Raw genomic sequence first — 23,413 nt, 5'->3', positions numbered from 1 at the left:
CCATTTGCCCTGTGAGTGCCAAGACTGCAGGGCGGCATGCCCACACCTAAGCGTTTCATCTGCCTGTCCCAAGTCAGCAGGGGATGGGAGAGGCTTGGTGTCACTCCTCTTGCAGTGAGGTCCTTGAGCCCTGTTATGCCAGCAGGTGACTCTGGCTGCTAGGGAAATGCAGTCCTTACCCCAGCATTGTGGTTTCCAGGTTCTGTTCAAGGGAGAACAAACACCATTGGATTTGTGGTGGATATGGCCAGAAGCCAGCCAGGTTTTCTGGCTTGCCATGGCTGCCAGACTTATCCTGGGAAACTGCAGGAAGTTGTCCAGTGAAACCAAACCTTTTGAAGCTACATGTTCAAGTTGATTGGGAGCATGAACTACATGTCTTCCTCTGTGTGTGTGAACTCTGCTATCTTTCATGGGACATGGGCTTCTTTTTTCTCCTTTATTGGGAGCCTTGGCGTCACTTTACCCCCATGTGCACAGTTACTTATTTCCGTGTAATATGTGAGAACATATTCATATATTCATATATGCATAGGCACACTTGTACTGTTTTTCCCCCTGCCTTGGTGCTTCCTGCAATTAGTGCCAATAATTCAGTGGTATTTCAACTTGCATACATGGCTGATCAAAACCTCTCCAAGCCCATTCAACTGCTAAGGAAAGGCACATTATCTTAGTGAAAATATGAATGATTTATTTTCATTTCATACACATATGCAGCTTCCACACATTGCAGCAAAATTTCAGTGCTTTGTAAAGACATTTCTGGTCAGGTTCTGTTAGTCTGTGTGGAACAGTTCAGTCTCAGCACAAATATTTCTGGAATATGGTTAATAAAGGTAATTTTTAGGAAAAAAAATACTAGAAAGTACAGTAGGAGGGGACAGATTTCCACCTTCTGACAAAAGTGTTACTGAAGCAGAACCAGGAAAATTTGCCATTGAGCATTGGGGTGCCCTACAGCTTCAGTGGGTGGACTGGCCAGTGCCACAAGCTAAGAGATGGCCCTTTGTAACAAGTGAGGAGGTCGCAGATGTCCACTTGCATCTGTTTAGAAAATCCAAATGAGTCAAAAGCTCAGATTTCTCTTGCCAGGTTTCTCTTGTGCATCTCTGAATCAAGTTAGTCTTGCAAATGGAAATGCCCAGAACTTGGGTGAAGCAGAAAAAGGTAGTTCTTGTTACTGTGTAGGCAGTGGGAGGGAATGGGGACTGTTGGCTCTATTCTGAGCTAAGCTTCTTTGCTCAGGATGGAGTTCCTGGACTCTGATTCTTCCATCTGCTGATGCTTTCTGAAATGAGAGGGGGATAGCTGGATGCTCCATGGCAGAGACCTTGTAGGAGTGCAGACAGCATCTGCCAGGGCCCAAGCAAGAGCTTTGCTGCTCAGTGCAGAAATCCCCATGGCATTTCTTTCCCTCCTCTCTCACTGCCACTCCACAGGGCAGACAGGGACTGACCTTTGTCTCCACACCCAAAGCACCAACATGGCAGCTACAGCCATGGCGGCAAGCAGCCCAGCCATGAGACCTGTGATCAGCACCACTTCTGAGTTCCCTGGGAAACATAAGGAGAAGCTGCCATGAGCTTTCTGGGGTTTGCTCCATCTTGTGGGGCAGGGTGGCTCAGGACCTCCATCCCCCATCCCCCATGGGTGGCACCTACCCCATGGGATGAGAAGGCTGCGGGTGCCCAGGCTGTGGTGGCGCACACGGCAGACATAGCTGTGCCCATCACGGGGGGGCACGGCCAGGACGCTGCGGAGCTGGTAAGTGAGGTCAGCGTTGGGCAGGATGGTGCTGGTGTTGAGTGCTGGGCCTGGAGGCACCTCCTGGCCATCCCGCAGCCAGGCCACGCTGATGGGACGGGGATAGAAGCCAGTGACATGGCAAACAAGCAGCAGCTGGTCTAGGCTGGGGGTGCGGGCAAAGACTGTGGCCACAGGCAGCTCTGGGGAATGAGAGCAAAGGGATGGGGCAAGCCCTTGTGGGGCACGACTGGGCCCCAATGTGGGCGGGCTGTGGGGATGCAGGGTCAGGTGTTCTCACCTTGTCTCTCCAGAGCTGCCCTCCCATAGTGCAGGAGCACCTCCATGTCATCGATACAAGTATCATTGAAGAGAATTTCCACCAGCTCAGTGAAGGCAGTGTAGTTCTGGAGAAATGACTGGACATACCGTGACAACTCCGTGTCCTGGGAGACGGTCCAGGTGATATTCTTTGTGTCGAAGCTGAGGAAATCCTGACCATTGTAACCCACATAGCCAAAGGCCTGGGAGGTTCTGTTGGGGTACAGCACGCAGCCTGCCGTGCACTGAACAACAAAGGGGTCTGGTGGGGCAGAGAGGAGAGAGAGGTTGCATGAGGGGCTGGGATTGCCTTCCTGTAGACATGGTCAGTGTCTCCTATACAGCACCAGCACTACTAGATCCTTCCCTACTTCCCAACTGCTTTTCAGAAAGGGGGCGCAGTAAAGACTGAGTACTCACAGGGGATGTCCCTTTGCACGGCCCCTTCATTGATCAGATGGTTGAACTGCTGCAAATAGATCTTAAGCAGGTTTTCAATGGTGTCCCAGTCAGCGCGGGGCAGGGCTGGGCGCACCCAGGGCTGGCAGAAGCGGATGGACCATGTGTGTTTATCAAGAGAACCAAGTTCGATGTCTTCTAGCAAGCCCAACCCCTCCATGTCCACAAATGAGGTGTTTTGGAAGGTGGTGGTCTGCAGCAGCCGGATAGTGTAGGTCCCTACATGAGACAAGGGTTGACAGGGAGGAGATGGGACTGGGAGAAGAGGGCTGAGGAAAGTGGAGGAGCTAAAGGATGGGTCCTTGATGTTGCAGAGATCCGTAGGTCCCCCATAAGCCTCTTACAGTGTTTACAGCCCCAGTTCCCATCTCCTGCACCCACCTGGGGTGGCTGCATCCCTGCTGGAGAGGAGGTGTGGAGCCAAGGGACAAGGAGTGAGGAAACAAGTGCCCAAGGTGGGTAGGAAGCAGGAAGCCTCTCCCCTATGGAGTTCCATGGAGGTAGATGTGTATGAGCCAGGGGTCCCACTTACCCTCCAGGTTTGCCCATGTCCCAGAGAGAAGGAAGAGATGGAGCAGGAGCGAGAGAAGGCAGCAGCAAGGGGACTGCATGGTTCCAGCAGTGAGGCTGAGAGTGTGCAGCAGTCAGTCCAGCAGCAGGAAGAATAGACTGTTGGGAGATGTGGCCTCAGATGTCTCCTCAGGCTGGTTCTGCCCAGGCAGCTCTGCTGGTGCTAATGGCCCTGGCAGCCAATGGGGCTGGCACTGAGGTTTAGGGGAGGGCTTTGAGGTTCCCATTTGGAGTGAGCTGGGGCATCCTGATTATGGCTGTGAGTGCTGGGGGAATTTGATTGTGAGCAAGGTTGTTCCATTGCATGCAGGAATGGTCCCTCATGGCTGCAGCAGCACCTTGAAAATCAGAGTGATTTGGGTGAACTGAGTCCTCTGTTCTACCCTGCTTTCAGGTCAATGTGTCTCTTGGCCATGTGCTGTATCCATTGCCCTGATAGGAATATCCCTTACTTGTGCCTGGCATATCTGGTCCTGCATAGAACAGACATTGCCACCTGCTTTGCACTGCCAGATGGGTTCACAACATGGCTGTTTTTCTCACAGGGCAGGCAAGCCCTATTCTGACCACAGGGCCTCATGCCTGGCCTCTCTGTGCCCCAAGGCTGTGTACTGGCCCCCTGCTTCTTTGTCAGCTCCCAACCTTCCCACAGCCAGGCCACTCTGATGAGCCACAGGTATGTAAGCCAGTGATGTGTCAAACCTGCAGGAGAGCCAGGCTATGGCCTTGGAAAGCTCTGAGGGGTAAGAGAGTGAAGGAGAAAAGTTGATGGTAATATCCCTTGACCCTTCAGCACTGCTGGTCTCATCCTGGGGAAGGGATTCTCCAGAGTTGAGGTGATGAGCACTTCCAGCCTGGACCATAACTGTGGGGTCAGAGATGGATGAAGAAGCAGTTCTCCAGGAGCTCTTCAAGGTGTGCAAGAAATGAAGGGACTAGAGCAGCTATAGTGTGGTGGTCCCCAAGGGGAGACTGGAAAGGACTGTTTCCCACTGACAGTCATCAGACTCCTGGAGCAGTGGCAGTTGGCTGGACGGGATCTTCAAGCTGGGATGGGGATGGGACCCCACCATCAAGCCCATTCCAGGGAGTTGTAGTGGATATGCAGCTTTCCACAGAGCTCTATCCAATGCCATGGAGCCTGGGAGCTGCCTTTCTGCTTCCCTGCACCCTACAGTGTAGAAGAGCCTGAACTCTGCCCTAAACTCCCCATCAGGGGAGGGTCTGAGGATCAGCTGCAGCCTGGAAACTCCCCTTTCCTTCCCACCAGCTTTGGTGAGGAATTCAGTCCCCCTCCCTGAGAGTCCCCCGTGCACGGGAACAGAAATGGTGCGAGCCATTCCTCTGCTCTGTCCAAATTGGCAGCAGTGTCCAGTGCTGCAGGGACAATGTGGTGACCAGAGTCAGCCTTACCCTGCAATATCCTATATCCACTGCTTCTCTCTCACATGCAGTTTCTCTTCCCCTTTCCTAGGAGTGCCCAATGTTGAGGGCGAAGGCTGAGCTCAAACCACAGCCAAGGGGAAGTCTGAGGTGGGGTGTCCTGATAACAACCAAACACAGCAGAGGTATCCATGTTGGTATGTGACTCTTCCAAGCATAACTGGGACCAGGTATCACTGCTCCATGTCACCATTTTTGGTGTCTCCAGCTGTAGGGACATGGGGAAGGCCCATATGGGGCTGCTGCAGAATGAGCTCCAGCACCCTATGACACTGAGTCAGATATGGGGACAAAAGGACACCGAACCCCTTCCCTTCCATGGAGCTGTACCAGAGAGAAGTAGGGATGCTGTGACAGCCTGGTAGGCCCAGAAATGACTCCAACTTCCCCAGCAGCATGACGGAGGGGATGTCCAGCTATGCCACCACAAGGTCCACATCCCTTCCACTAGTCCTAGACCCAGAGGAGACTGTTTGGCTGTAAGGATGGCAAAGCGCAGCCATGGGGCAGCCAGGGAGGGAAGAGACAAGGGGGCTTTTGTCTCTGCAGTCCTGTGAGGTGATCACTTGTCCCCATGGTCTCCCCTGAGACAACTGCTGGTCACTTCTTGCTGAGCAGCTGAGAGGCCATTCGCAGCCCTGTGTCCTGTGCAGGTGTATGTGACAAAACTCAAATAACATGCAGCCCCCTGTAGGTCAAAAGGAGTACACAATCCACTTTTATCTACTCATATTTCATTTCTCCTTACTGGTGGAAATAATCACTAGATACAAAATTGCTAAATCCCACAAACTCCACAGAAACAAAGAGAAACCCAAAATCCTCACTTTCAAGTAGGCATCTGCCACAGGTAACCATGTTTAGGGAGACAAAGGGAAAATACAGTCAGCCTTCCTACATATCTCTCCATCAGCAAAGGCAGCGGGTACATTCCAATAGGTGATACTCAGCAAACAGCTAGAACTCATGGAGAGACTTTGCCTTCGTTGTGGCAGAGATCAGCAAGGTAAAGCAAGGCAAGGCAAAGCAGCTGGGCTGGGGTGACCTTTTCGGCTGGGGTGGCTTTTTGCCTCAGCTGGGCACTGCTGGCAAGCTATGGGCAACTCAGTCTGGAGCAGGGCCATTCTCTTCTTTCTGGCACAGTGTTGCTGACAGGCACTCCTAGAATTTGCCTTGAGGCAGGCCAAGATGCAAGAGAGCAACAAAAGGGAAGGGGACAAAGAAAAACCAGCAGAAAAATCCTAAAGATTCTGCCTTCAGCAAAGATAACAAGGCAAGAGGGGTCTGCCTGAGAGACCCCTGACTTTGAAAAGGAACCCCAGCAACGCCTGTCCATTGCGTGTCAACTTCCATCCATGGCACTGGATCATAACGAGACAGTAACAAGTTTGGGCCACCGATAGATATGGACGACAATAACATCTTGGGTTACCCAGGACACATGCTTATTTGAAGTAGGCCCATCTTCCTTCCTGCCCTTTCCCAGGCTCTGCTTTCCCTCAGACTTCTCTCCTCCTTCTCATTACAGCTGCAAGTCACACTCGATGCCACTAGCCAAGTGCAGGGTACAGGGTCTGTGTACAGTGTGGGCTCTTGCTTTGCCTGTGCTCCCACCTGGCTTCTCTGCAGATTGCAGTCCCTTCAGGGATGGGAGGGGGTGGCCCTGGCTGGCAGGTGACCCCCTGTCCCGCTGCCCACTCCCACTCCCTCAGGAGGCAGGGGAGAGAGGCACAAAGGCAAATGTGAGAAAACGCTCATGGGTCAAGACACAGACGGTTTAACAAGGGAAAGAAACTCTCACTTCCTCCTATCACACTGTGGCCAAGGCTAGCAGGAAACTCTGGAGGCCATTGGGCCCAATCCCTTGCCCAAGCAGGCTCACCTATAGCCAGCTGCCCAGCTCAGGGGGTCCTTCAAGAATGACAGATCATTTAAAAAGCATAAGCATGGCAACAAAAGCTGCCTGAGTGTGGCCTTGGCATGTCTGAAATGTTCAATTCCAACCTCATCCCATTACATACTGACTGCATAACTATTTACCCACGTTGTAGTGTAGTGGCAATATGCAATGCAAAATGTTTATCCATAATTTTGACCTTTTTAAAGCTGTGAAGCATAGTACTGGAGTCCATTTAATACTAGAAACCTCTGCTGCTTCTTTGAGGGAAAGAGTATCTTCTACATGGGTAAGTCTGATTAAAATAACACACAGTTCCAAACTGATGCTTGTTTTATTAGAATACCACATAACATGAAATTCACAATGTATGACACTTAAGCATTAAATCTTAAAAGCAAGTTTCTTGCTCTATTCCAAAACCTCTAAGATGTGAAGAAAAACCCAACATGTTGTTCTAATCGAACATCTTTACAAGATTACTTTGAAAACATTAGCAAAGTAGAATTTAATTTAAAGCATTTAATAGCTGAGACAAGCAATGTGAAAAGCTGAATTACAGAAGAAACAGTGCAACCCAATATTCATACTACAAATCTACCTTTCCACAATAATTAGTACTTCCCGGTCAGTTTTTTCCAGCAAAAAGATGTTGTAGTGGCGAAAAGATGATGCTGGGGAAACAGTAACAACAAGAAGAGCACATTAGACTTAAAATATTGCTTTCCACAGAGCTCTGAATATCGGGAAAAAAGCTAATTTCTGTCTAACAGGATACAATGCCAGTACAAAACAATACAGAGGGAAACTGAAAAAATAGAGGAAACAATGAGTAACTTGTGCACTAATGGTCTGGTCTCAGTCATTAAAGGAATGGCATACATTACAATTAACAAGGAGTTTTATTTAAAAAAAATAACAAAAAACAGTAGCTGCCAATATCCATCTGGTTCTGTGCAGTGATGGACAGCACCCACAGGATCCAGTCTCAGCAGCATGAGAGAACTCCTTTGGCAGCCAGCAGGTGTCTGAACAGTGACACTGATTTCCATTTAAAATGGTGCCTTTGGGAGTCAGAGTTGCAAAATCCAGATTTGCTCAATGGCCAAATAAATGTAACATGCATCTTAATGGGGCTGAAGATCCATCTGGGAAGACCCTTTTAGCTGGCACTTCTCAGCTGAGAGAAGCCACTTCGTGTAAGGGCTGTGAAGGAGGTTCAGTGACCCTCTCTCATCAGGAGTTTTTTTCCCAAAGATAACTCAAAAGAGGAACATTTAGTGGTAATGCTGCCCCTTAGCATAAGATAAAACTATATCCCTTTTTTTTTTACCTTGGGAGACTTTGGTTTAACCACAGAAAAGATGTCTCCATCCTTCAAAATTATGGAGAACAACCTGGCACTGCCAGAATCAGCCTTTGACACAGGCTTGGACAGAGCCAGGACTGCCTCTGCTCATCAGTGCAGGATTAGTACCTTCTCCAGAACTGTGAAAGACCTCTTCCTTCTGACTTCATGTTTCCTTTCTTTCCTGTTTGGGTCATTTGCTGCAGCAGCTGCCCTGCACCCTCGGCCTGACTGGCTGCCCTTTTTTGTTCAAGGGCAAATTCCACAGGCCCCCCTGTAAAAAACAGCAGCCAGAACAAAACCACAACCTCACTCTCTACACACTCCCTGCATATCCAGGGGAATGAAACTCTGTGGAAACCAGGAATTCCTTACTCACAGAAACTCAGTTGGTCACAGTCTTTAGTAAGGGATGCTGGGCTGAACTCAAGCTCATTTGCTTTGGAGGAATTCTAAAAGGAAAAGGAAGCCAAGAACTGTTACATAATGGTAAATGCCCTAGTACAGAGATTTTTGTTAACTTCCTTCCTAAAAGTATTAAAAAGCAAGGTCTACACTCTTTGTTGTGTGGTTTCATTTAGGGATTTTTTTCTGTTACAATAAGGACTTTCTTCACCAAGGTATTTTTACACTTCCTTCATCAGGACATAACATAAAGCTGTAATTTATTTAGAAGATTTTAGCATACCAGATAGTGAACTAATAGTACCTATGGAATAGGCAGAGATTTCAAAAAACATGAACAGAAGAACTGTGGGAAACTTCAGCCCCTTGACAGTGCAGGCCCCTGGCCATTCACCCTTCTAAGACAGTCCTGGGACACAGACTTAATTTGGAAGGGATAAAAATGAAAGGTTCCAGAAGCAAGAGGTGGGCAAGGAATACCCATTAGAAAGGTGAACAACAACACAAAGTACCACACAAAACAAAATAAGCATATAGAAACACAGCAAAACCAGCAGGTAAGCTTCTAAAAGAGAGTAAACCCTAAAACAATGACAGGTCCTAATGGTGTGTCCCTTGCATTATTCTCAGAACTGTTTAGGTTGGAAAAGCCCTGTAAGATTGAGTCCAACTGCTAAACTGGCACTGCCAAGGCCATCACTAAACCATGTCTCCAAATGCCACATCTAAGCTCAGGTTAATACAAAATTCCAAACCTCTGATGGCCTGAGATCTTTGCAGTTTAGTCTGAGAGCATTAACTAAGTTAGGAAAATTCTCTGGAGTGACAGGCTGAGTCTCTTTCTTTCTTTGACTCTCACTAGTGCACTGTGTAAATGAAAAGACATGCAGGCTTGACCACATTCATCCTCATCAGATGTCAGCATCACAGGCCTGGGAGACGTTTGGATGACAGCTGAAAAGGCAATTCATTGAACAGTCATGTGCCGGTGGCACTTCTTTGCTCCTCATTCCAAATCCAACGTCCCTAAGTCAATCCCACAGGTACTACGTAGACAGATTTCCTTCCTGTTTAATGAAACCCTTCCCATTTTGAGAAGCATTATAAAATATTAGATGGATTTGAAACCAAAGCCATACACTGTTGATAAACTGAGGAAGAGCCTTGCAAGAACAACCAGAAAACATCCAATAAAGTACAGGAGCTACTTGACATGTTTTTACCCTAAACCTAATCTTTCTTCTCAACCTGAATGAAAAGAAAAAAAACAAACAAAACCCAAATGGAAAGCATGTCACAGAAATATTTGGCTTTCATCTTCTAAAAATGCATGTTAGGACTTACTAAGAGGACTTCTGCTCATGATTTCACACAGTACTCGTGACACCTGATCTGGTGTTCATCAACAGAACAGGCTGTGTCCAGACAACCCTCTCAGTTTAACAGTGCCTTAACTAGTGCAATTTCAAGGACAAGTCATGATGTCACAAGCAGCTGTTCCAGAGAAGGTTCTTCTCACCTGAGTTGATATTTGCTGAGTTATTTTTGCATCACAGTTCCAGTTTACCAGGAAAGCACTCAAGACATGCCCTCCCACATTAGTTAATACAAGAAGAACTTAGAGTAACCTCTGCCACCTGTCATACTGTTTCTCAGGGTCCAAGCTGCTAACCTGGAGCTCCAGCATTCAAAGACTCTAATGTCTTGAAAACAGTACAATCAACAGAGGAATTCTGAGACACTGATTATAGCAAAGTGGTGAATAAAAACCCATCTTTCAGAAAATGATCCTTATCACACCAACAGTGTTTGGAGTACCTGAGGAAAGAAACTAGAGAGGGCATGTGTAGAGACCAGTCACTTATGCTGCAAAGATAAGCAAAGGGGGGAAGAAAAAGGGATACAAGTTTTAGAGACAAATAAACCTGCTTGTTTTAGGTAAGTTATTTTTAACTGAAAGCTCCCAAGGAGTTACTAGGCAGTCTTCTTCCTATCCTGCAAATCCAACAAACCTGTCAAAAAACCCTGTTCAGAAATAATGTTTTGGGCTTCCTTTGTGAGCAAATCCAAGAGAAATGTCTTTGCCTCCTTGGAAAAAACTCTCTTCAAAAAAGTTAGAGGTGGGTAAAAAGCCAGAAAGGTGATAGTGTGGTAGGGATTTGAATTAAATTTAGAATGGGTATCCACAAAACATATGAAATGCATTTAGGAGGATGTGCAACATCTAGGAGGACACAGGCATTAGGGTGTGACTAAGAGCAGCTCTATCTGAGCAGGCGTGGAGCCTGTGGGCTAGAAGAAAAAGAATCTTCTCCTCCTAACAAGGTCTTTGGAGAACAGAGAGCAACAGCCAATCCCTCTGGAATAATCGTGTCATGAATCTGCCTTCTGGTGACATAGTGAGAAAAGGCACGGCACTGTTTCAGGAACAGGGTGATGCCTGCACGGCCATCAGCAGAGAGAGGGACACTGGTGGGGAGTGGCACATTGTCACAGCAAAGCCAGTGACAAGATGCCAGCACTCACTTTTGGCCCTTTGTGGAGTTCTCCATAAAGGGGCATGTGAGACGACAGAGGACTGGAGTCTTGGAGAAAAGGTAGGGCATCCTTCAGGCTCACCTCTCAGAGGCTGAGCTTACCCCCCAAGCTTGTAGCTTGACAATCAGAAAAGTTTGTGTCATCTCAAAAAAAATATAACTCATTCCTTTGCTAAGTCTGGTGAAGAGTCAAAAATGTCAAAAATTATGAGGGTGATTGATGCAGGGAAAGAAGGGACAAATTACCTGCAGACATTTTTATGTTTGCCACTGTAAGGGTCCAGGACTAAATAGGTGCTGTTGTCTCTATCTGAATATTCTGTAGCTTACCTTTTCAAATCCTTGCTCTGCTTTACTCATGTGGTGAACACAGTCAGCTCCAGTTCTAAAGATAAGTAAGTAAAAACTGAGTTTACAAAAAGTCACAAAAAGGAAGCAGCCACTACAAGTACTTCACTGGAAACCAGGACTTTAGTAGGATTCTACTCAACAAGATACATACCCTTAATCTATATTTGTAATCAAGTTTCAAAGTCTTCCTTAAAAATGAAAATATGCACTCATTCGGCTTTTCTACGATGACAAAGAAGCAGTTAAAGACAAAAAGTGTTATGTGAAAAGAGGGATGAGCAGATAACTGAGAAAGCTTGTGAATCCTACAAGGTTACAAGGGCAGGTAGCAAAGAACCACAGAAAGATCTTGCAAGACTTGGTCAAGGAGCATTAAAATGGCAGAGGAAACTCCATATGGGGAAATATGAAGGGATGCATGTGCAGAAAAACCATCTTGGCCACTTGGAGATTCTGATTTCTTAACACTCAGTAGCACCCCAAGAAAACCCAAATCCCCCAAGACAACTTAGGAGCAAAAGAACTTGTCCAGAAAGAAGACTAACAGCTGGTCTCATTACAGCAGACACACTCCTTCCTGGAGCAGGGAAGATGCTCAGCCTGAATGAGCTTTTCAGTCTAACAGTGTAACTGGAAAAAAATTACAGAAGGCTTGAAGCTAGTGCTTGCCAATTTGATTTTGAATTCAAGCATACACTTAAGAATTACGGATTGTTCTAATCATAACTGCTGTGGCAGAATACAGGACCTAGAGAGAACTGCCAGAATGGATCACCAAATAGCCCTTTTTGACCTTGTATTTTATTAATCTACAACTTGTGTCTTTGGCTAAAAGAAATAAAAAAGCATTCTGAATCCTGGGCTCATTCCTCCCTCATATCCAACAGTTGTACTGTGAGTAGAAACAGGCCAGGGAAATGGAGGTGGGATTAAAGGACTACATTTGCATGAGCAGGAAAAGAACTGGCTTCAGACTTTGTTAAAATGTCTGCATTAAACACATTTGGGAATTGGGTAGGATATAAGGCACCAAGGTAGATGATTGGATATAGTCTGTACATGGGAGGGGAAAGGTGCACATAAACACTTCTGACCACTGATGGATCCAGGATTGTTTGCCACAGACTTGTGAGGATTCAGCACAGGTATAGATTTTCTTCTTTTAAAAAAATACACTCTAAGAAGAAAGAAGCCTGCCAGCCTGTAAGTAACACTGGGTATCTGAGAGGTAGTCAAGAACTAAGCACAAGGTTAGCCAAGAGCCAGCCCTGTACCCTCATGCGGAAGGGTGATTCAGCTGAGCTGAGTGACTCACCCTGAGCTGAATTAGGCAGAGCTCTGCCAAACCACTGCCCTCAAGCAGTGATTTCTCCCCTCTGCTCAAGGCTGCTCAGGCCTCTCTGTCCCGGTCTGGACCAGAAACCCCAGTACATGACTGGGACTCACTGGGACTTACAGCAAAGGGCCACATGCAAACATGACAATGGGATTGGGGATTTTTTTTCAAGTGGAGAAGCTTTGAGAGATGAGGCTGTTTAGTCTGGAGAAGGCTTGGATGGGATCTTACCAATGTATATCTGATGGGAGGAAATGAAGAACAGAGAGCCAGGCTCTCCTCAACCCTCTCGCCTTCTGGCAGAACAAGAGGCAAAGGGCACAGACTGCAAAACATGAAATTAAATCTGAACACAAGAAAAACCTTTTTTACTAGAACTGTGGTCATATATTGCAACTGGCTCTCCACAGTTGTGGTGGTTCCACCCTCAAAGTCTACTGAAGACCTGAGGGAACTTGCTTTGGGTGACCCTGCTTGAGCAGGAGGGGTCTGAACTCGATGATGTCAAAGGACCTGTCCAACCTCAACCATTCTGTAAAATCCAGAGATAAAGATCTACTTGGGAATTACCATGAGAAGTCTAGCTACCAAAGAAACATATGGTGAAGTTGTGTGAGAATACTCATGTATACACACAACACGTGCAATTTCATGAGACTTTAAAGCACTTGGAAAAGAGTGAGTTCCTAGGCATCTTGCCATCAGCCTCAAGCCAAGAGGGCAGCATTTATCAGCTGGCTCAATAGACCAGGCTGGGAGGCAGGTGGAAAACTGGTTACAGTTCTTCCCTTGCTGTCCTAGACTCAGGTGTGCAAGCCAATGCACTGTTCTGTCTGGCCAGTGAGCTATTACCTTACTGTGACTCGAAAGGTGATGTAACACAGAGGAATTAAACAGGCAGAGCTCTGGTCAATGGTATGAGAATTTGAAAAGTACAGGACCACTTTTTTCCCAATATGAGCAATGATGCTTGGATTCTGTTAGCCATGTTAAAAAAGGAAGAAGGAAAATGGGGCAGAGGATTGCATAGAAATGAAGCAAGAAGAAGGTACAAGAGACATTAAAAATATTAATATGTGCCCTGGGAGACTCTTTTGGAGTCAACTGACCTGTCCATACATGACTGTGGGCATGAGGTATCATATTTGACTTCCACTCTTCTCCTCTTCACTGCTTCTTTCATTGCAGTACTTTCTGACATTTCTTTTCTTCTCCTGACCTTCAAAGCATTTCAAATTTGGTATTGGTAACAATTGATTTTGACTTTTCTATTTTAGAACAAAATTCATAGTTAACGTACGTTCATATTTTGCAAAAATTGTTCCTGCTTATACTCTAAAAACAAAAAAAAAAAAAAGGATTCAGGGCTAAAACAAGCACTGAGAGCTCAGCCAGAGAATTATGTGCAACAGTTTTAAACAAAGTATTTCTTTCTAGGCCATCCTATTTTCTCCATTTTCAGAGGACCACCAAGGAACGTAAGTAGCAGGAATGCAGAGATAGAAAAAATTCCTTAGGGGAATTTGGACACTTCCTTGGGGGAATTAGGATTTGAAATATTCTTCATTAATTCACTTCAGACACCTACCTATATTGAAAATAAACCCACCCTGAGCTCCCATTACACAAAAACTTCTCAAATAATCATAACTTTGCTGTTTATGACACAGTACCTAGGGAACTACTTCATTACTCAACAAAATCAACCTCACAGATTCTTCCAGTGGTGAAAACACTGGACAGCTCACTCAGTCAGGCTTGCAGAAAATCCATAGAACTGAAGGCAGCAGGCTCTTAGGTCCTGATACAGGACTGCTTTCCAAGCCCAGCAGAACTGCCAGAAGAATGTCTCTCCCTATGGATAGTTCTAGGTGAGAATTCGGTGACACTTTATACTGCCTGACTGACTCCTAGTGGTAGGAGAACCTAGCACTGCCTAAAGGCATAGATTCTGCTTCTCAAGAATACCTAGAACATAAATTAAACAACAGAACAAAACCAAATGCACAACTTACAAGCTCATCATTGCTCTTGTTTACTTCTTTATCTGCAACAGAGGTATAAAACCTTGTGAATATTTAGACTAGACTTTCTTTAACCAACTGAAAAGTACATTTTTGCACTGCAATTTCTCTTTCAGGAGCAAGATAAACTACTGGGAAACAGTCTGGACCTGCAGATACACTGAAATAGAAAACGTTCAAATACAGCTCTTTCTGAACCAGAATTCCTGGCTATGAACCCCAGATATCAATGGGATGGGACAATTGCTTGTCTTAAAGAAGTCAAAGGTATCTTCAGAAGAGAAGGGCCTGAAGAACAGTTAGCATCTCACTGTGTTTTGGGTACCCAATGGAAGATGCAAGCTGATCTGGAGCACGGCCTCTAGAGAATACTGGCCAGCTGTAAGATGTATGGAATTCACACATATTTCCCTGAAGAAAAATTCCCACCAAGAGAAACTTGAGACATCAAGTCTGAAAGTAACAGTGCCTTACACTGTTCCTAATTTTAGAATAGCAATGCTGTACAACTATCTGGATAAGGCAATTAAATACTGTAGCAGGTGTGCAGGGAAGTGAGTGAACTCTCCATGGTTACATCCAAACATGGGATGTTTGATAGGAAATGCAAATAGGCGAGACTAAGAAATTACTAGTTGGCCATCTTAAAAAGATCCCATTATCTGCAGTCATTAAAGAAAAACAGTAAGTTTTTCCAGAGCCTGATAATCACAACAGGAAACAGTATGAATACTCAGTTTTCACTACAGGGGCATTTAAATGTAGAGTCCCACACAGGCCTTAGCTGTGGCTTGAGGTTGTTCAGAGAATTCATAGAAAACTTGGAAAACAAGACACTGTTGAGGTGAAAATGCTTGCTATCTATATAAAAGACATTATTACCATGATTACTATTATAATTTTTTTTACAAAAATCCATTATTTCTTTAGGGAAATAGCAACAAAGAGTGTGATATGTCAACAAATGTAGTCATGCACAAGGAAGAAAAACATGTGTCCCACATATATATATATTTTTTTTTTTTTTTTTTTTTGTATATATATATATATATATATATATATGCTGGCTCCAGCCCACTGACTGACATTAAAAAATGAAGGTTGGGAGTCACTGGACATAGCTTCATAAAAATACCAGCTAATGAGTCACCGGTGGTTGGAAAGACAAAGAGGAATTCAGGGAATTTTAGAAAAGCAATATGAGACAATAAGCACTATTTCAGACACATGGTACAGGCATCCCACAGGCAGTTTTGCTCTCTCTGATTCAGATACAGTAGGCAAAGGAAAACAGAAAAGCAAGACATAGATCATAGACGTTTACAGAAATTACCCAAATATAATCACAGTGACTTACCACAAGGTATGTTTCGCTGAAATGAGTTCAATTCTAGATACAACGTACAAATGTAGGGATAAGGCACGAGACGGACATTCTCATGTTTGAATTTCATCTTTGATATTCGCTCCCATTTACTCAAATCTGAGAAAAATGGTAAGACTTAAAAACACAATACTAACATTTCAAAGGAGCATGAGTCCTGACAATGTCTTCTAAAGCTTCAAAAGTCACAGCACACTGCACATGTGCACAAGGGAGCAAATATAACTTGTTGAACTTGTGAAACTGCTCCAGTAGCACTCTACAGGAAACACTTATTCAGGTTTACTTATCCACACTGCCCCATCAGTCACCCATATTAATAGTGTTCTGTTCCCTTAACTGTGCTTGCCTTCAGTACTGACACCCTCCTGCAAAAAAACATGCCAGGCTCTTCCAAACCTATAAATAAAAAAAACTCTTCAGCAGTCTTCCTAATTAAAAAGGAATTATTTTTAAATTTTATTTAAAAATTAAAAAGGATTTGGATTCATAGAAGCAGCATCATTAAATTTACTTCACAGTTCAAAATGGGGGGAAAAAAAGATAATTGACATGACAACCACCACAGTTACAGCCATTCCTTCATGTGAGTCCAGTTCTGGCATCCAGGAGCTTCTGCTTGGGAGTTCAAATGGTGGTGGACATAAGTCTCCTCACACACCTCTGATCTCAGGGAGAAACAGGTGAAATTAATTCTGTTAGTCCTCATTTGCTAGCAGAAACTAACATCTCGGGGACAGAAGATGATGAAACATTGATACAATCAGTTCCTTTAAGGACTGGAATTTCCTGATTTTTGGATTGAAGGACTCATAGTTGGTGATTAACAAAGACACTCAGTCACTCTACAGAGAGGAGCCAACTGTAAGACAACTCCTCATGCCAGGCTTCTGAGCTCATAGTTCTCTTCCAGGCCCAGTGCTGACTAAGCATGTGGATGGACTTACAAGTTCTGGAAATACAAGTTTGTAAACCAAACACTCTTCAAACACACAGACAGAACTGGTTGAGCTTCAGAGAAAACTCATAATGTTGGTTGGATTGGGCGTCTCCTGTATAATGATGCTCTTGGCTACCTTATCTTCTTGACTCTAACATGAGTAAAATGCTGTCATATGTACCTGCTTCGGACAGAGGAAGAGGATGGACTCATTCCTGCCTGCTATTAGGACGCATAATGCTGTCTTCTAAGACAGGAGGGGAATGTGTCAGAGGTATTCATTACTCCTGGGCACTCAGAGTCACAGGAGGTGATGCCAGATCTGATCCAAAAACTGTCAGAACCTTTAGGACTGGAAAACACTAACATTTAACTGAATTACTTTTCTCTTCAACAAAAGCCTCAGGAGAGTAACTTCTGAACCCATTACAGAACAGTAACTACAACAGAAATATTAATAGTTACCATCTCTTTTATCAAGTTATTGTCACTTTAAATTACAAATCTGCTGAATATGTAGCAGACATGACTAAATTCTGTCCAGTTGCACAAGCCAGAAGAAAAAAAAAATGAAGGCCACTTATGCATTCTGATGATAAAACACCTAAAAGGAGGAGGAGCCTGTAGTACAGCTGCTAGGTAGAATATTCCAATCTCAAATGCCTGAGCACTTCTATATCAAAAGTGAAATCCTGGGAAACTACACTCCTCAAAACCTGTGCTTATATATGACTATGCTGTGCAATTGCACACAGCTTTTACAGCACTGTCTATGGACAGCAGGCCAGACTGACAGCAGCTCAATGCTTCTTTGCCAACTTTAGGGAAGATAGAAAAGATCTGCTGACTGGTCCCACAGGACTGAGAGGCATGAGCACAGTAAGGTGGATACTGTGCCGATGACATTTGCTTCACAATTGTTTCTAGGCTTCAAAGACTGAAGAGGGGACCAGGATAACTGGATGACAATCCTGCAGGCTTTGTGCGTTCGAAAGCCTGTCTGGACTTCCAATTATCTTAGCTCAACTACTGCTTCTTGTAAAGTTCACTCTGTGAGGTGCTTTTTGCTTCTCTCAGCCATGTCTGTGGAGACATGAGCACGGACTCACACTTGCTCCCACCCTCTATCCCCAAAGGCTCACAGTGGTTTAACCTTAAGGGACCTAACAAGTACAGCACTGTGAGTTTCCCTGCCCATGAGCCAGGCTTGCTGGTCCTGTAAGGAGTGTTTTACATTCTACGAACTTTTGGGAACAATGCACTGGCTGTGCTTCCAAGCGCATGAGGTGGGCTTCCTGGCACTTTATGTACACCTTTGTTTGCTCTGGCTAAACCTAATTTGGAATATAGGGCCGTTTGGATGAAAACATTGCAAAACACTCTTGTCACATCACTTCTCTGGTGATGGCAACACCTGAGGTGTTCACAATACCTTCAGCCAATGTCAAACTGCAAAGATTGAAGTAGTACTACTCCAGCTAAAGATCTGCACACTCCTACACATAAATGTTGACTTATGCAATGCCCAACAGATACAAGTCATTGAATCTTTTCTTTTATGAGTAGGAAAGAAAGGATACATGGAAAGACGGTGAAGTGGTCTGTAGAAAATGGATGTAAATCATCAAGATTTCCAAGGATTACTCGAATCACTTCCTGGAGAGACCAAAAAATAAACAAAGGAAAAATATTAAAAACATAGTCACAATTCCACTGTCAAGTACACTTTCAAAGCTTGGGGAAAAATTAACATTACTTTAAAGTTTGCATGAAACATTAAAGACCGGGTTCTAGATATTCTGCTTTTCCTCCTCCCCTTTTTCTCCCCGCTCCCTCCTGCCATTTTAGAGTGTATTGCACTGACAGACTCATAGAAATTTAGGTGAATGAGTACCTTAATCTTGAATTAACATAGAAGAATTACTATCGAAAATGGGGGTATGCTTTTAAATTTAAGAAGTTTTAAATTTAAGGAGTGTCATTTTATTTTTCCAGCAAAATTTACCTACTCCTCTTTCTCTGAATATTGACCCAAATCAGTTGCAAGGCAACTGCAGTTAAGCCCCAACAAACTCCTCCTCTACAAGCACAAAACTTTTTCCAGTAATACCTTTCAACATTTTCAAAAGTGAAAAAACATTGTAATTCTTCATATCAATTAAAATCAGCACATTTTCTTCAGTAAGGTTTTCAATGCTATTACTTTACTTTGAAGTTTTTTAGACATTAAGTAATAGGAAGGAGCATTTTTAAGCAGGCAGTATATTTGTTTCAATTTCTTAGTAATGGCAAGGGCCTTCTTCCATCTCAGGAAGAAGATGACAACAACACAACTCAGCCATTGTTATCATCTGTTTGTGCTTGGACACAAAGCAATGGCATCATTAAAAGAACACCCATTGGTTCCACAGTTGCAAGGAAAGCACATGCAATTTAGCATTAGATTAACCTCCATCGAGACAGCTCACCAGTACCGCCACAGCTCCTGAGAAACCAAGAGGGATTAACAGCTAAGTCAAGCCTGACAACTTGAAAGTGGCAGTCAGTTTCAAGGTTGAGACCAAAATCCTGGGAAAGAGCTCCTGCAAGAATGACTCTGAAGAGGAATCAGACAGGAATTGGGTGCGACTAGCTCAACAAACAGGAGTTTCCATTTGTCCAATTTTAACAGTCAGTAGCTTCTTTGGAATATTTCAAACAAAAGCATGACTCTTCTACATTAAATTTTGCCTGTTGACGAACATTTTTAATTTGTGTCTTTTTTTTTTTTTTCAATGCTCAGACTCTCCAGGGAAGTTCCCCATTACTCAGACTTGAAATGCTGCATTTGACAAAATGTTCTCAGTCCCATAACAAGCATATGATTTGTTCAGTCTAACATCCATATGAGGTCCTATGGATCTGCCTCAGCTCCTACCTCCAACTCCTTGGCAGCACTTTCAGTGAGACTGAGACTGGGAGAGCTGTGAAACAAAGAGAGAGTTAGAACCATCCCAGTGAAAACACAGTGAAGCTACATTTCAAGTAAGAGTTTAAACAGTAACAAACCATAATTCCCACTGAACAGGAAAAAATACTTAGCGAGCAGATTAATTCCTAATCTATTACTCTTAAAAAACATCCCTTATTCACAAGGATTGTTCTGTGTGAACTTTCTATCCACTTCTGTTTTGTGTTTTAAGGTCTTGTATTAACTCACTGCTACATGCAGTCAACAAATAGCAGGCTGACTTCTTGGCTTTAACACACATACCTGTTGAAGTTGCCATACCGGATTTTAAATTTGTACACATGCCTGCCAGCATGAAGAAATCTTGTTTCAGGCAATGGATAGGTGAATGGTTTCAATGACATCTCTCTCCCTGAACGCCAGACTAGAAAAGCAGGAGAGTCAAAGGTTAATTCCTAAAACCCTTCACCACATCTCTTTCTGTTGTATGAAAAGATTATATGCAGTTTTTTCTTCCAGGGGACATTTGCAAAGAGAATTATCCTACCAGTCAGTAAACGGCTAATCTGAGTGTCCCGTTTCAATAATGCCGTGTCTTTGAGCAGGATCCGAGGACATACCTATAGCAGACGGCCACCTGGTGTTCAGCTGAGCTGCCCTGCAACTTTCTCTGCCGAGGTCCCTGGACCTTTACGGGCCTCGTGCCATGGGGATGGCAAACGTCCTCCCCTCCCCGCCCCACCGGATTCTTCCGCAGAGCCCTGTGGGGCCCGCGACCGGCACCGGATGCGAAGGAAGCCCCGGCTGCCGCGGATCCCAGCAATCCCCGAGAGTCCGGCCCGCAAGAATTCATTGCTCCCCACTCCCACCGCACGTCCCCGGTGCCCCCCGGCCGCTGCCGCAGCCACCAGCGGCGAGCAATGTCCGGCTGCTCCCGGGGTGGGGCGGAGAGCCCAGGCACGCTGGGGCAAGGCCGGGCCCCGCTGCGGACGCTGACCCAGAGTCTGGCCTGCCAGATGCGAGATGGCGCCGCCTTTCCAGAGTCGGGGGCGACCTGAAAGGCCTCCGGACAGCTCCGGCGCCTACCGGCCACCCTCCGCTCCACGTCCACTGGTCCCACTGTGCCGACCAAGCCCTTGCCTCCGGCGGGGCCGGGCCGGGACTGCGGACTGAGCGGTGCCGTGCACAGCCGAACCGAGCCGAATGGAGCCGAACCAATGAGAGCCTAGCCGAATCTAGCGGAGCACAACCGAACAGAGCCGAATGGAGACGACCAGCCCAGCCGAGTTTAGCTGAGCCTAGCCTAATCCTGCCGAGCTCAGTTGAGCCCAGCTGCAAGTAGGGAGAGGGGACATGGCCCAGAGCGGATCCGCAGCTCTGCAGCCCCTTTCCTCTGAGGGGTAGCGGGGCCGGACGTGCTGGTGGCGGGTGCTGGAGTTGGCCGGAGCTGGGCTGCTGAGGTGGCATCTCAGATGAGGCTGAGGCTCCAGGAGGCTCCAGGAGGCACTAGACCTGCCGCGAGAGGGGTTAGGGGTCGATCCTGAGCCACTACAGCACTTCTTTCTTTTCCTTTTCTAATTCACACAGCTCCCTGCTCCACTTCTGCTGCTTTCCGTTGTCCTCCCTTTATATAGCTGGAACCTTTTACATACTACATCTCTTAAAGAAAGACTGGAATTGAAAGATCATTCCTTTTCCCACAGTGTTAATATCCAGGGACTGATACAGCATCCCTCACTGTCCAGTCAGAGGGGTGAAGTCCTGTTCATATAAGCAGCAGCATGATAGTTCCCCTCAGCATTGGTAAAGACATGATGTAGAGAATAATTCAGCAGCTGCAGAACAATTTTGAATTGATTTTCACTGTCTTTTGGTTTTAAAAAAAGCAAAATAAGCTTAGGGAGTCAGGAAGTAAATTGATGCATTGATTTCATGCACAAGCAGGAAATTGGTAACTACCAATGTTCAAGCAAGCAGATACCGCAGTGGAAAACACAGCTTCACTAACAACTCTGACCTTCTTTAACAACACTGAGCCCACCATTCTGGGTGCATCTCAGCAAGAAGGGCTATGTCCTGTTTGAGCTGCTCTTCAATAGCAAATGGGAGGCTCTAAGTTGGCTTTACAGTAGAACAGCACCCTCAGGAATAACCTCCAAGAAATTCTTGGGGTGCACTAAGGGAGTCCCTAATGCTAATGGATCTTGCAGCTAGGCAGAGTGCCATCTTGCCACCGTGTTGCAAACTGATGCCTGAAAACCAGGCAAGAAAACAGTAGTCCATACAGAGCAGATACAGGGCCTATAGAGCAGATATTTGTTTAATCAACTCCAGGAGTGAGGGGGATAGCTCCACCACAAACTCACTTGTCCATTCTTTGCACAGTACTACATCTCATACTTTTTTACATAATGTGTATATGGTACTTTCCTAACCTTCATACTGCAATGTATTTTCTAATTATACAATTATGTAAGCCCTTGTAGCACATGTGCCGTTTCTGCATGAGTTGATCGTCAGGCTCCTGGTGGTCGTTTTGGATGAAGGCTCATAAGTCTTCCTGAGGTTTGGATTTTTCACCTCTGTTTTCTGTGCAAGCTCTATAAGATTGTCTGCTCAAAGAGCCACTGGTTAGCTTTTGCAGTTATCTTGTTCTGCTAAATTTGCTGATTTCTAAGAAGTGCTTCATTCACATATCCTGTTCCAAAGCAACTACACTTTCTGCATAGCTACAGCCTTTGCATAGTTCAAGCATTATCTTGTCACCTAGCCATCAGCACAAGGAACTCAATGTCCATTGTGACACAGCATAGCACAGCCTCATGGAATTCAGCAGACCATTGTGACAACCTGAAATCTCATGGATCCAAGCATCTACTTAGACAAAGTAGGGGCTCATAGTACACAGGTGCCACTGGGACTTTGCCAGCTCTTGTAGAATCCAGTGTACATTGTGACACTGCACAGCCTCCTGGAGACATGGGAACCATTGGAATGGAATCTTATGGAACCAAGTGTCAATTGTGAACACAGCATAGCCTCATGGAACCCAGGGGCAAGTGGAACCGAGCCATGGCTCGTGGAAGCAAGGGGCCATTGTGACACAGCGTGGCCTCTTGGAACCCAGGAGTACATTGTGGGACAATGGAATCCCATGAAACCAAGTGTCAATTGTCAAAAGAGAGGGGTTTAATGGAACGTAAATGACCATTGTGACTCCATGGCACTGCTCATGGAAACAAGTGTCCATTATGGCACAGCCGGGTCTAATAAAATGCAGGAGACCATTGTGATGCAATAGAATCTCAAGACACCAAGGCTTCATTGTGACAGAGAGGGGCCTCATGGAACCAAGGAGACTGTTGTTAGGCAACAGAATCTGGTGGAACAAAGTGTAAATTGTCAACACAGCAGGGGCCTCATGGAAGCCAGGTGCCAATGGGACATTGAAAGGTTTAAAAGCATTGTGCCTAGGCATACTTGGGCAAGAATAAGATACATTGTAACCGATATAGAACCTGGCAAATACTAGCCACAAGCTAGAGACAAAGGATGAAACTTGGCAAGAAATAGGGAGCAAAACTTTCAAACAATGAAGTACGAAACTTGCTAAAACCAGTAAAAATATTGCTGAAACAGTTAACAAGAGACTGTGCATGCCTAGAGGAGAAAGGTAAAAAATGCACATCAATGAAGAAGTCC

At 45.2% G+C, this 23,413-nt stretch overlaps 2 protein-coding genes and 2 long non-coding RNA genes across 4 annotated transcripts; 2 read left to right on the top strand and 2 right to left on the bottom strand.

The window, feature by feature from the left end:
* Positions 1-876: 876 nt before the first annotated feature.
* On the bottom strand, positions 877-3,556 carry LOC137480420 (T-cell surface glycoprotein CD1b-3-like). Its single transcript, XM_068201409.1, has 6 exons — positions 3,059-3,556; positions 2,488-2,745; positions 2,048-2,329; positions 1,665-1,949; positions 1,460-1,556; positions 877-1,291 (listed from the first exon to the last, which is right to left on the bottom strand). The coding sequence occupies exons 1-6, from the start codon at positions 3,135-3,137 to the stop codon at positions 1,231-1,233; spliced, it is 1,062 nt and encodes a 353-aa protein (XP_068057510.1). The 5' UTR covers positions 3,138-3,556; the 3' UTR covers positions 877-1,230.
* A 1,020-nt stretch (positions 3,557-4,576) lies between these two features.
* LOC137480419 (uncharacterized) lies at positions 4,577-10,274 on the top strand. Its single transcript, XR_011002889.1, has 4 exons — positions 4,577-4,664; positions 4,748-4,900; positions 6,646-6,725; positions 9,996-10,274. It is a non-coding gene; the product is annotated as an uncharacterized lncRNA (long non-coding RNA).
* MAJIN (membrane anchored junction protein) lies at positions 6,752-20,960 on the bottom strand. The gene is made up of 11 exons (XM_068201407.1): positions 20,581-20,960; positions 20,015-20,135; positions 19,679-19,724; positions 18,342-18,417; positions 15,795-15,920; positions 14,429-14,460; positions 13,523-13,632; positions 11,057-11,111; positions 8,164-8,236; positions 7,914-8,058; positions 6,752-7,110 (listed from the first exon to the last, which is right to left on the bottom strand). Exons 2-11 carry the CDS (start codon positions 20,113-20,115, stop codon positions 7,065-7,067), a joined length of 810 nt encoding a protein of 269 aa, XP_068057508.1. The 5' UTR covers positions 20,116-20,135; positions 20,581-20,960; the 3' UTR covers positions 6,752-7,064.
* Positions 14,139-14,594, top strand: LOC137480418 (uncharacterized). Its single transcript, XR_011002888.1, has 2 exons — positions 14,139-14,284; positions 14,554-14,594. It is a non-coding gene; the product is annotated as an uncharacterized lncRNA (long non-coding RNA).
* Positions 20,961-23,413: the final 2,453 nt, after the last annotated feature.

Source organism: Anomalospiza imberbis, chromosome 11 (assembly GCF_031753505.1).
Source record: "Anomalospiza imberbis isolate Cuckoo-Finch-1a 21T00152 chromosome 11, ASM3175350v1, whole genome shotgun sequence".
Taxonomy (NCBI): domain Eukaryota; kingdom Metazoa; phylum Chordata; class Aves; order Passeriformes; family Viduidae; genus Anomalospiza; species Anomalospiza imberbis.
This window is presented reverse-complemented; position numbering and strand designations above follow the sequence as displayed.

Bases quoted from the DNA above. Each gene is read 5' to 3' on its own strand.
- LOC137480420 (XM_068201409.1), bottom strand. From the start codon at position 3,137: ATGCAGTCCCCTTGCTGCTGCCTTCTCTCGCTCCTGCTCCATCTCTTC. The intron at 1,950-2,047 runs GTGAGAACACCT...CTCATTCCCCAG, and splicing joins GGCAGCTCTGGAGAGACAAG to AGCTGCCTGTGGCCACAGTC. The intron at 1,557-1,664 runs GTAGGTGCCACC...TATGTTTCCCAG, and splicing joins CAGCCTTCTCATCCCATGGG to GGAACTCAGAAGTGGTGCTG.
- MAJIN (XM_068201407.1), bottom strand. From the start codon at position 20,115: ATGTCATTGAAACCATTCACCTATCCATTGCCTGAAACAAGATTTCTT. The intron at 14,461-15,794 runs GTAAGTCACTGT...CCTCTGTTGCAG, and splicing joins TCAGCGAAACATACCTTGTG to ATAAAGAAGTAAACAAGAGC. The intron at 11,112-13,522 runs GTCAGTTGACTC...ACTTATCTTTAG, and splicing joins CCACAGTCATGTATGGACAG to AACTGGAGCTGACTGTGTTC.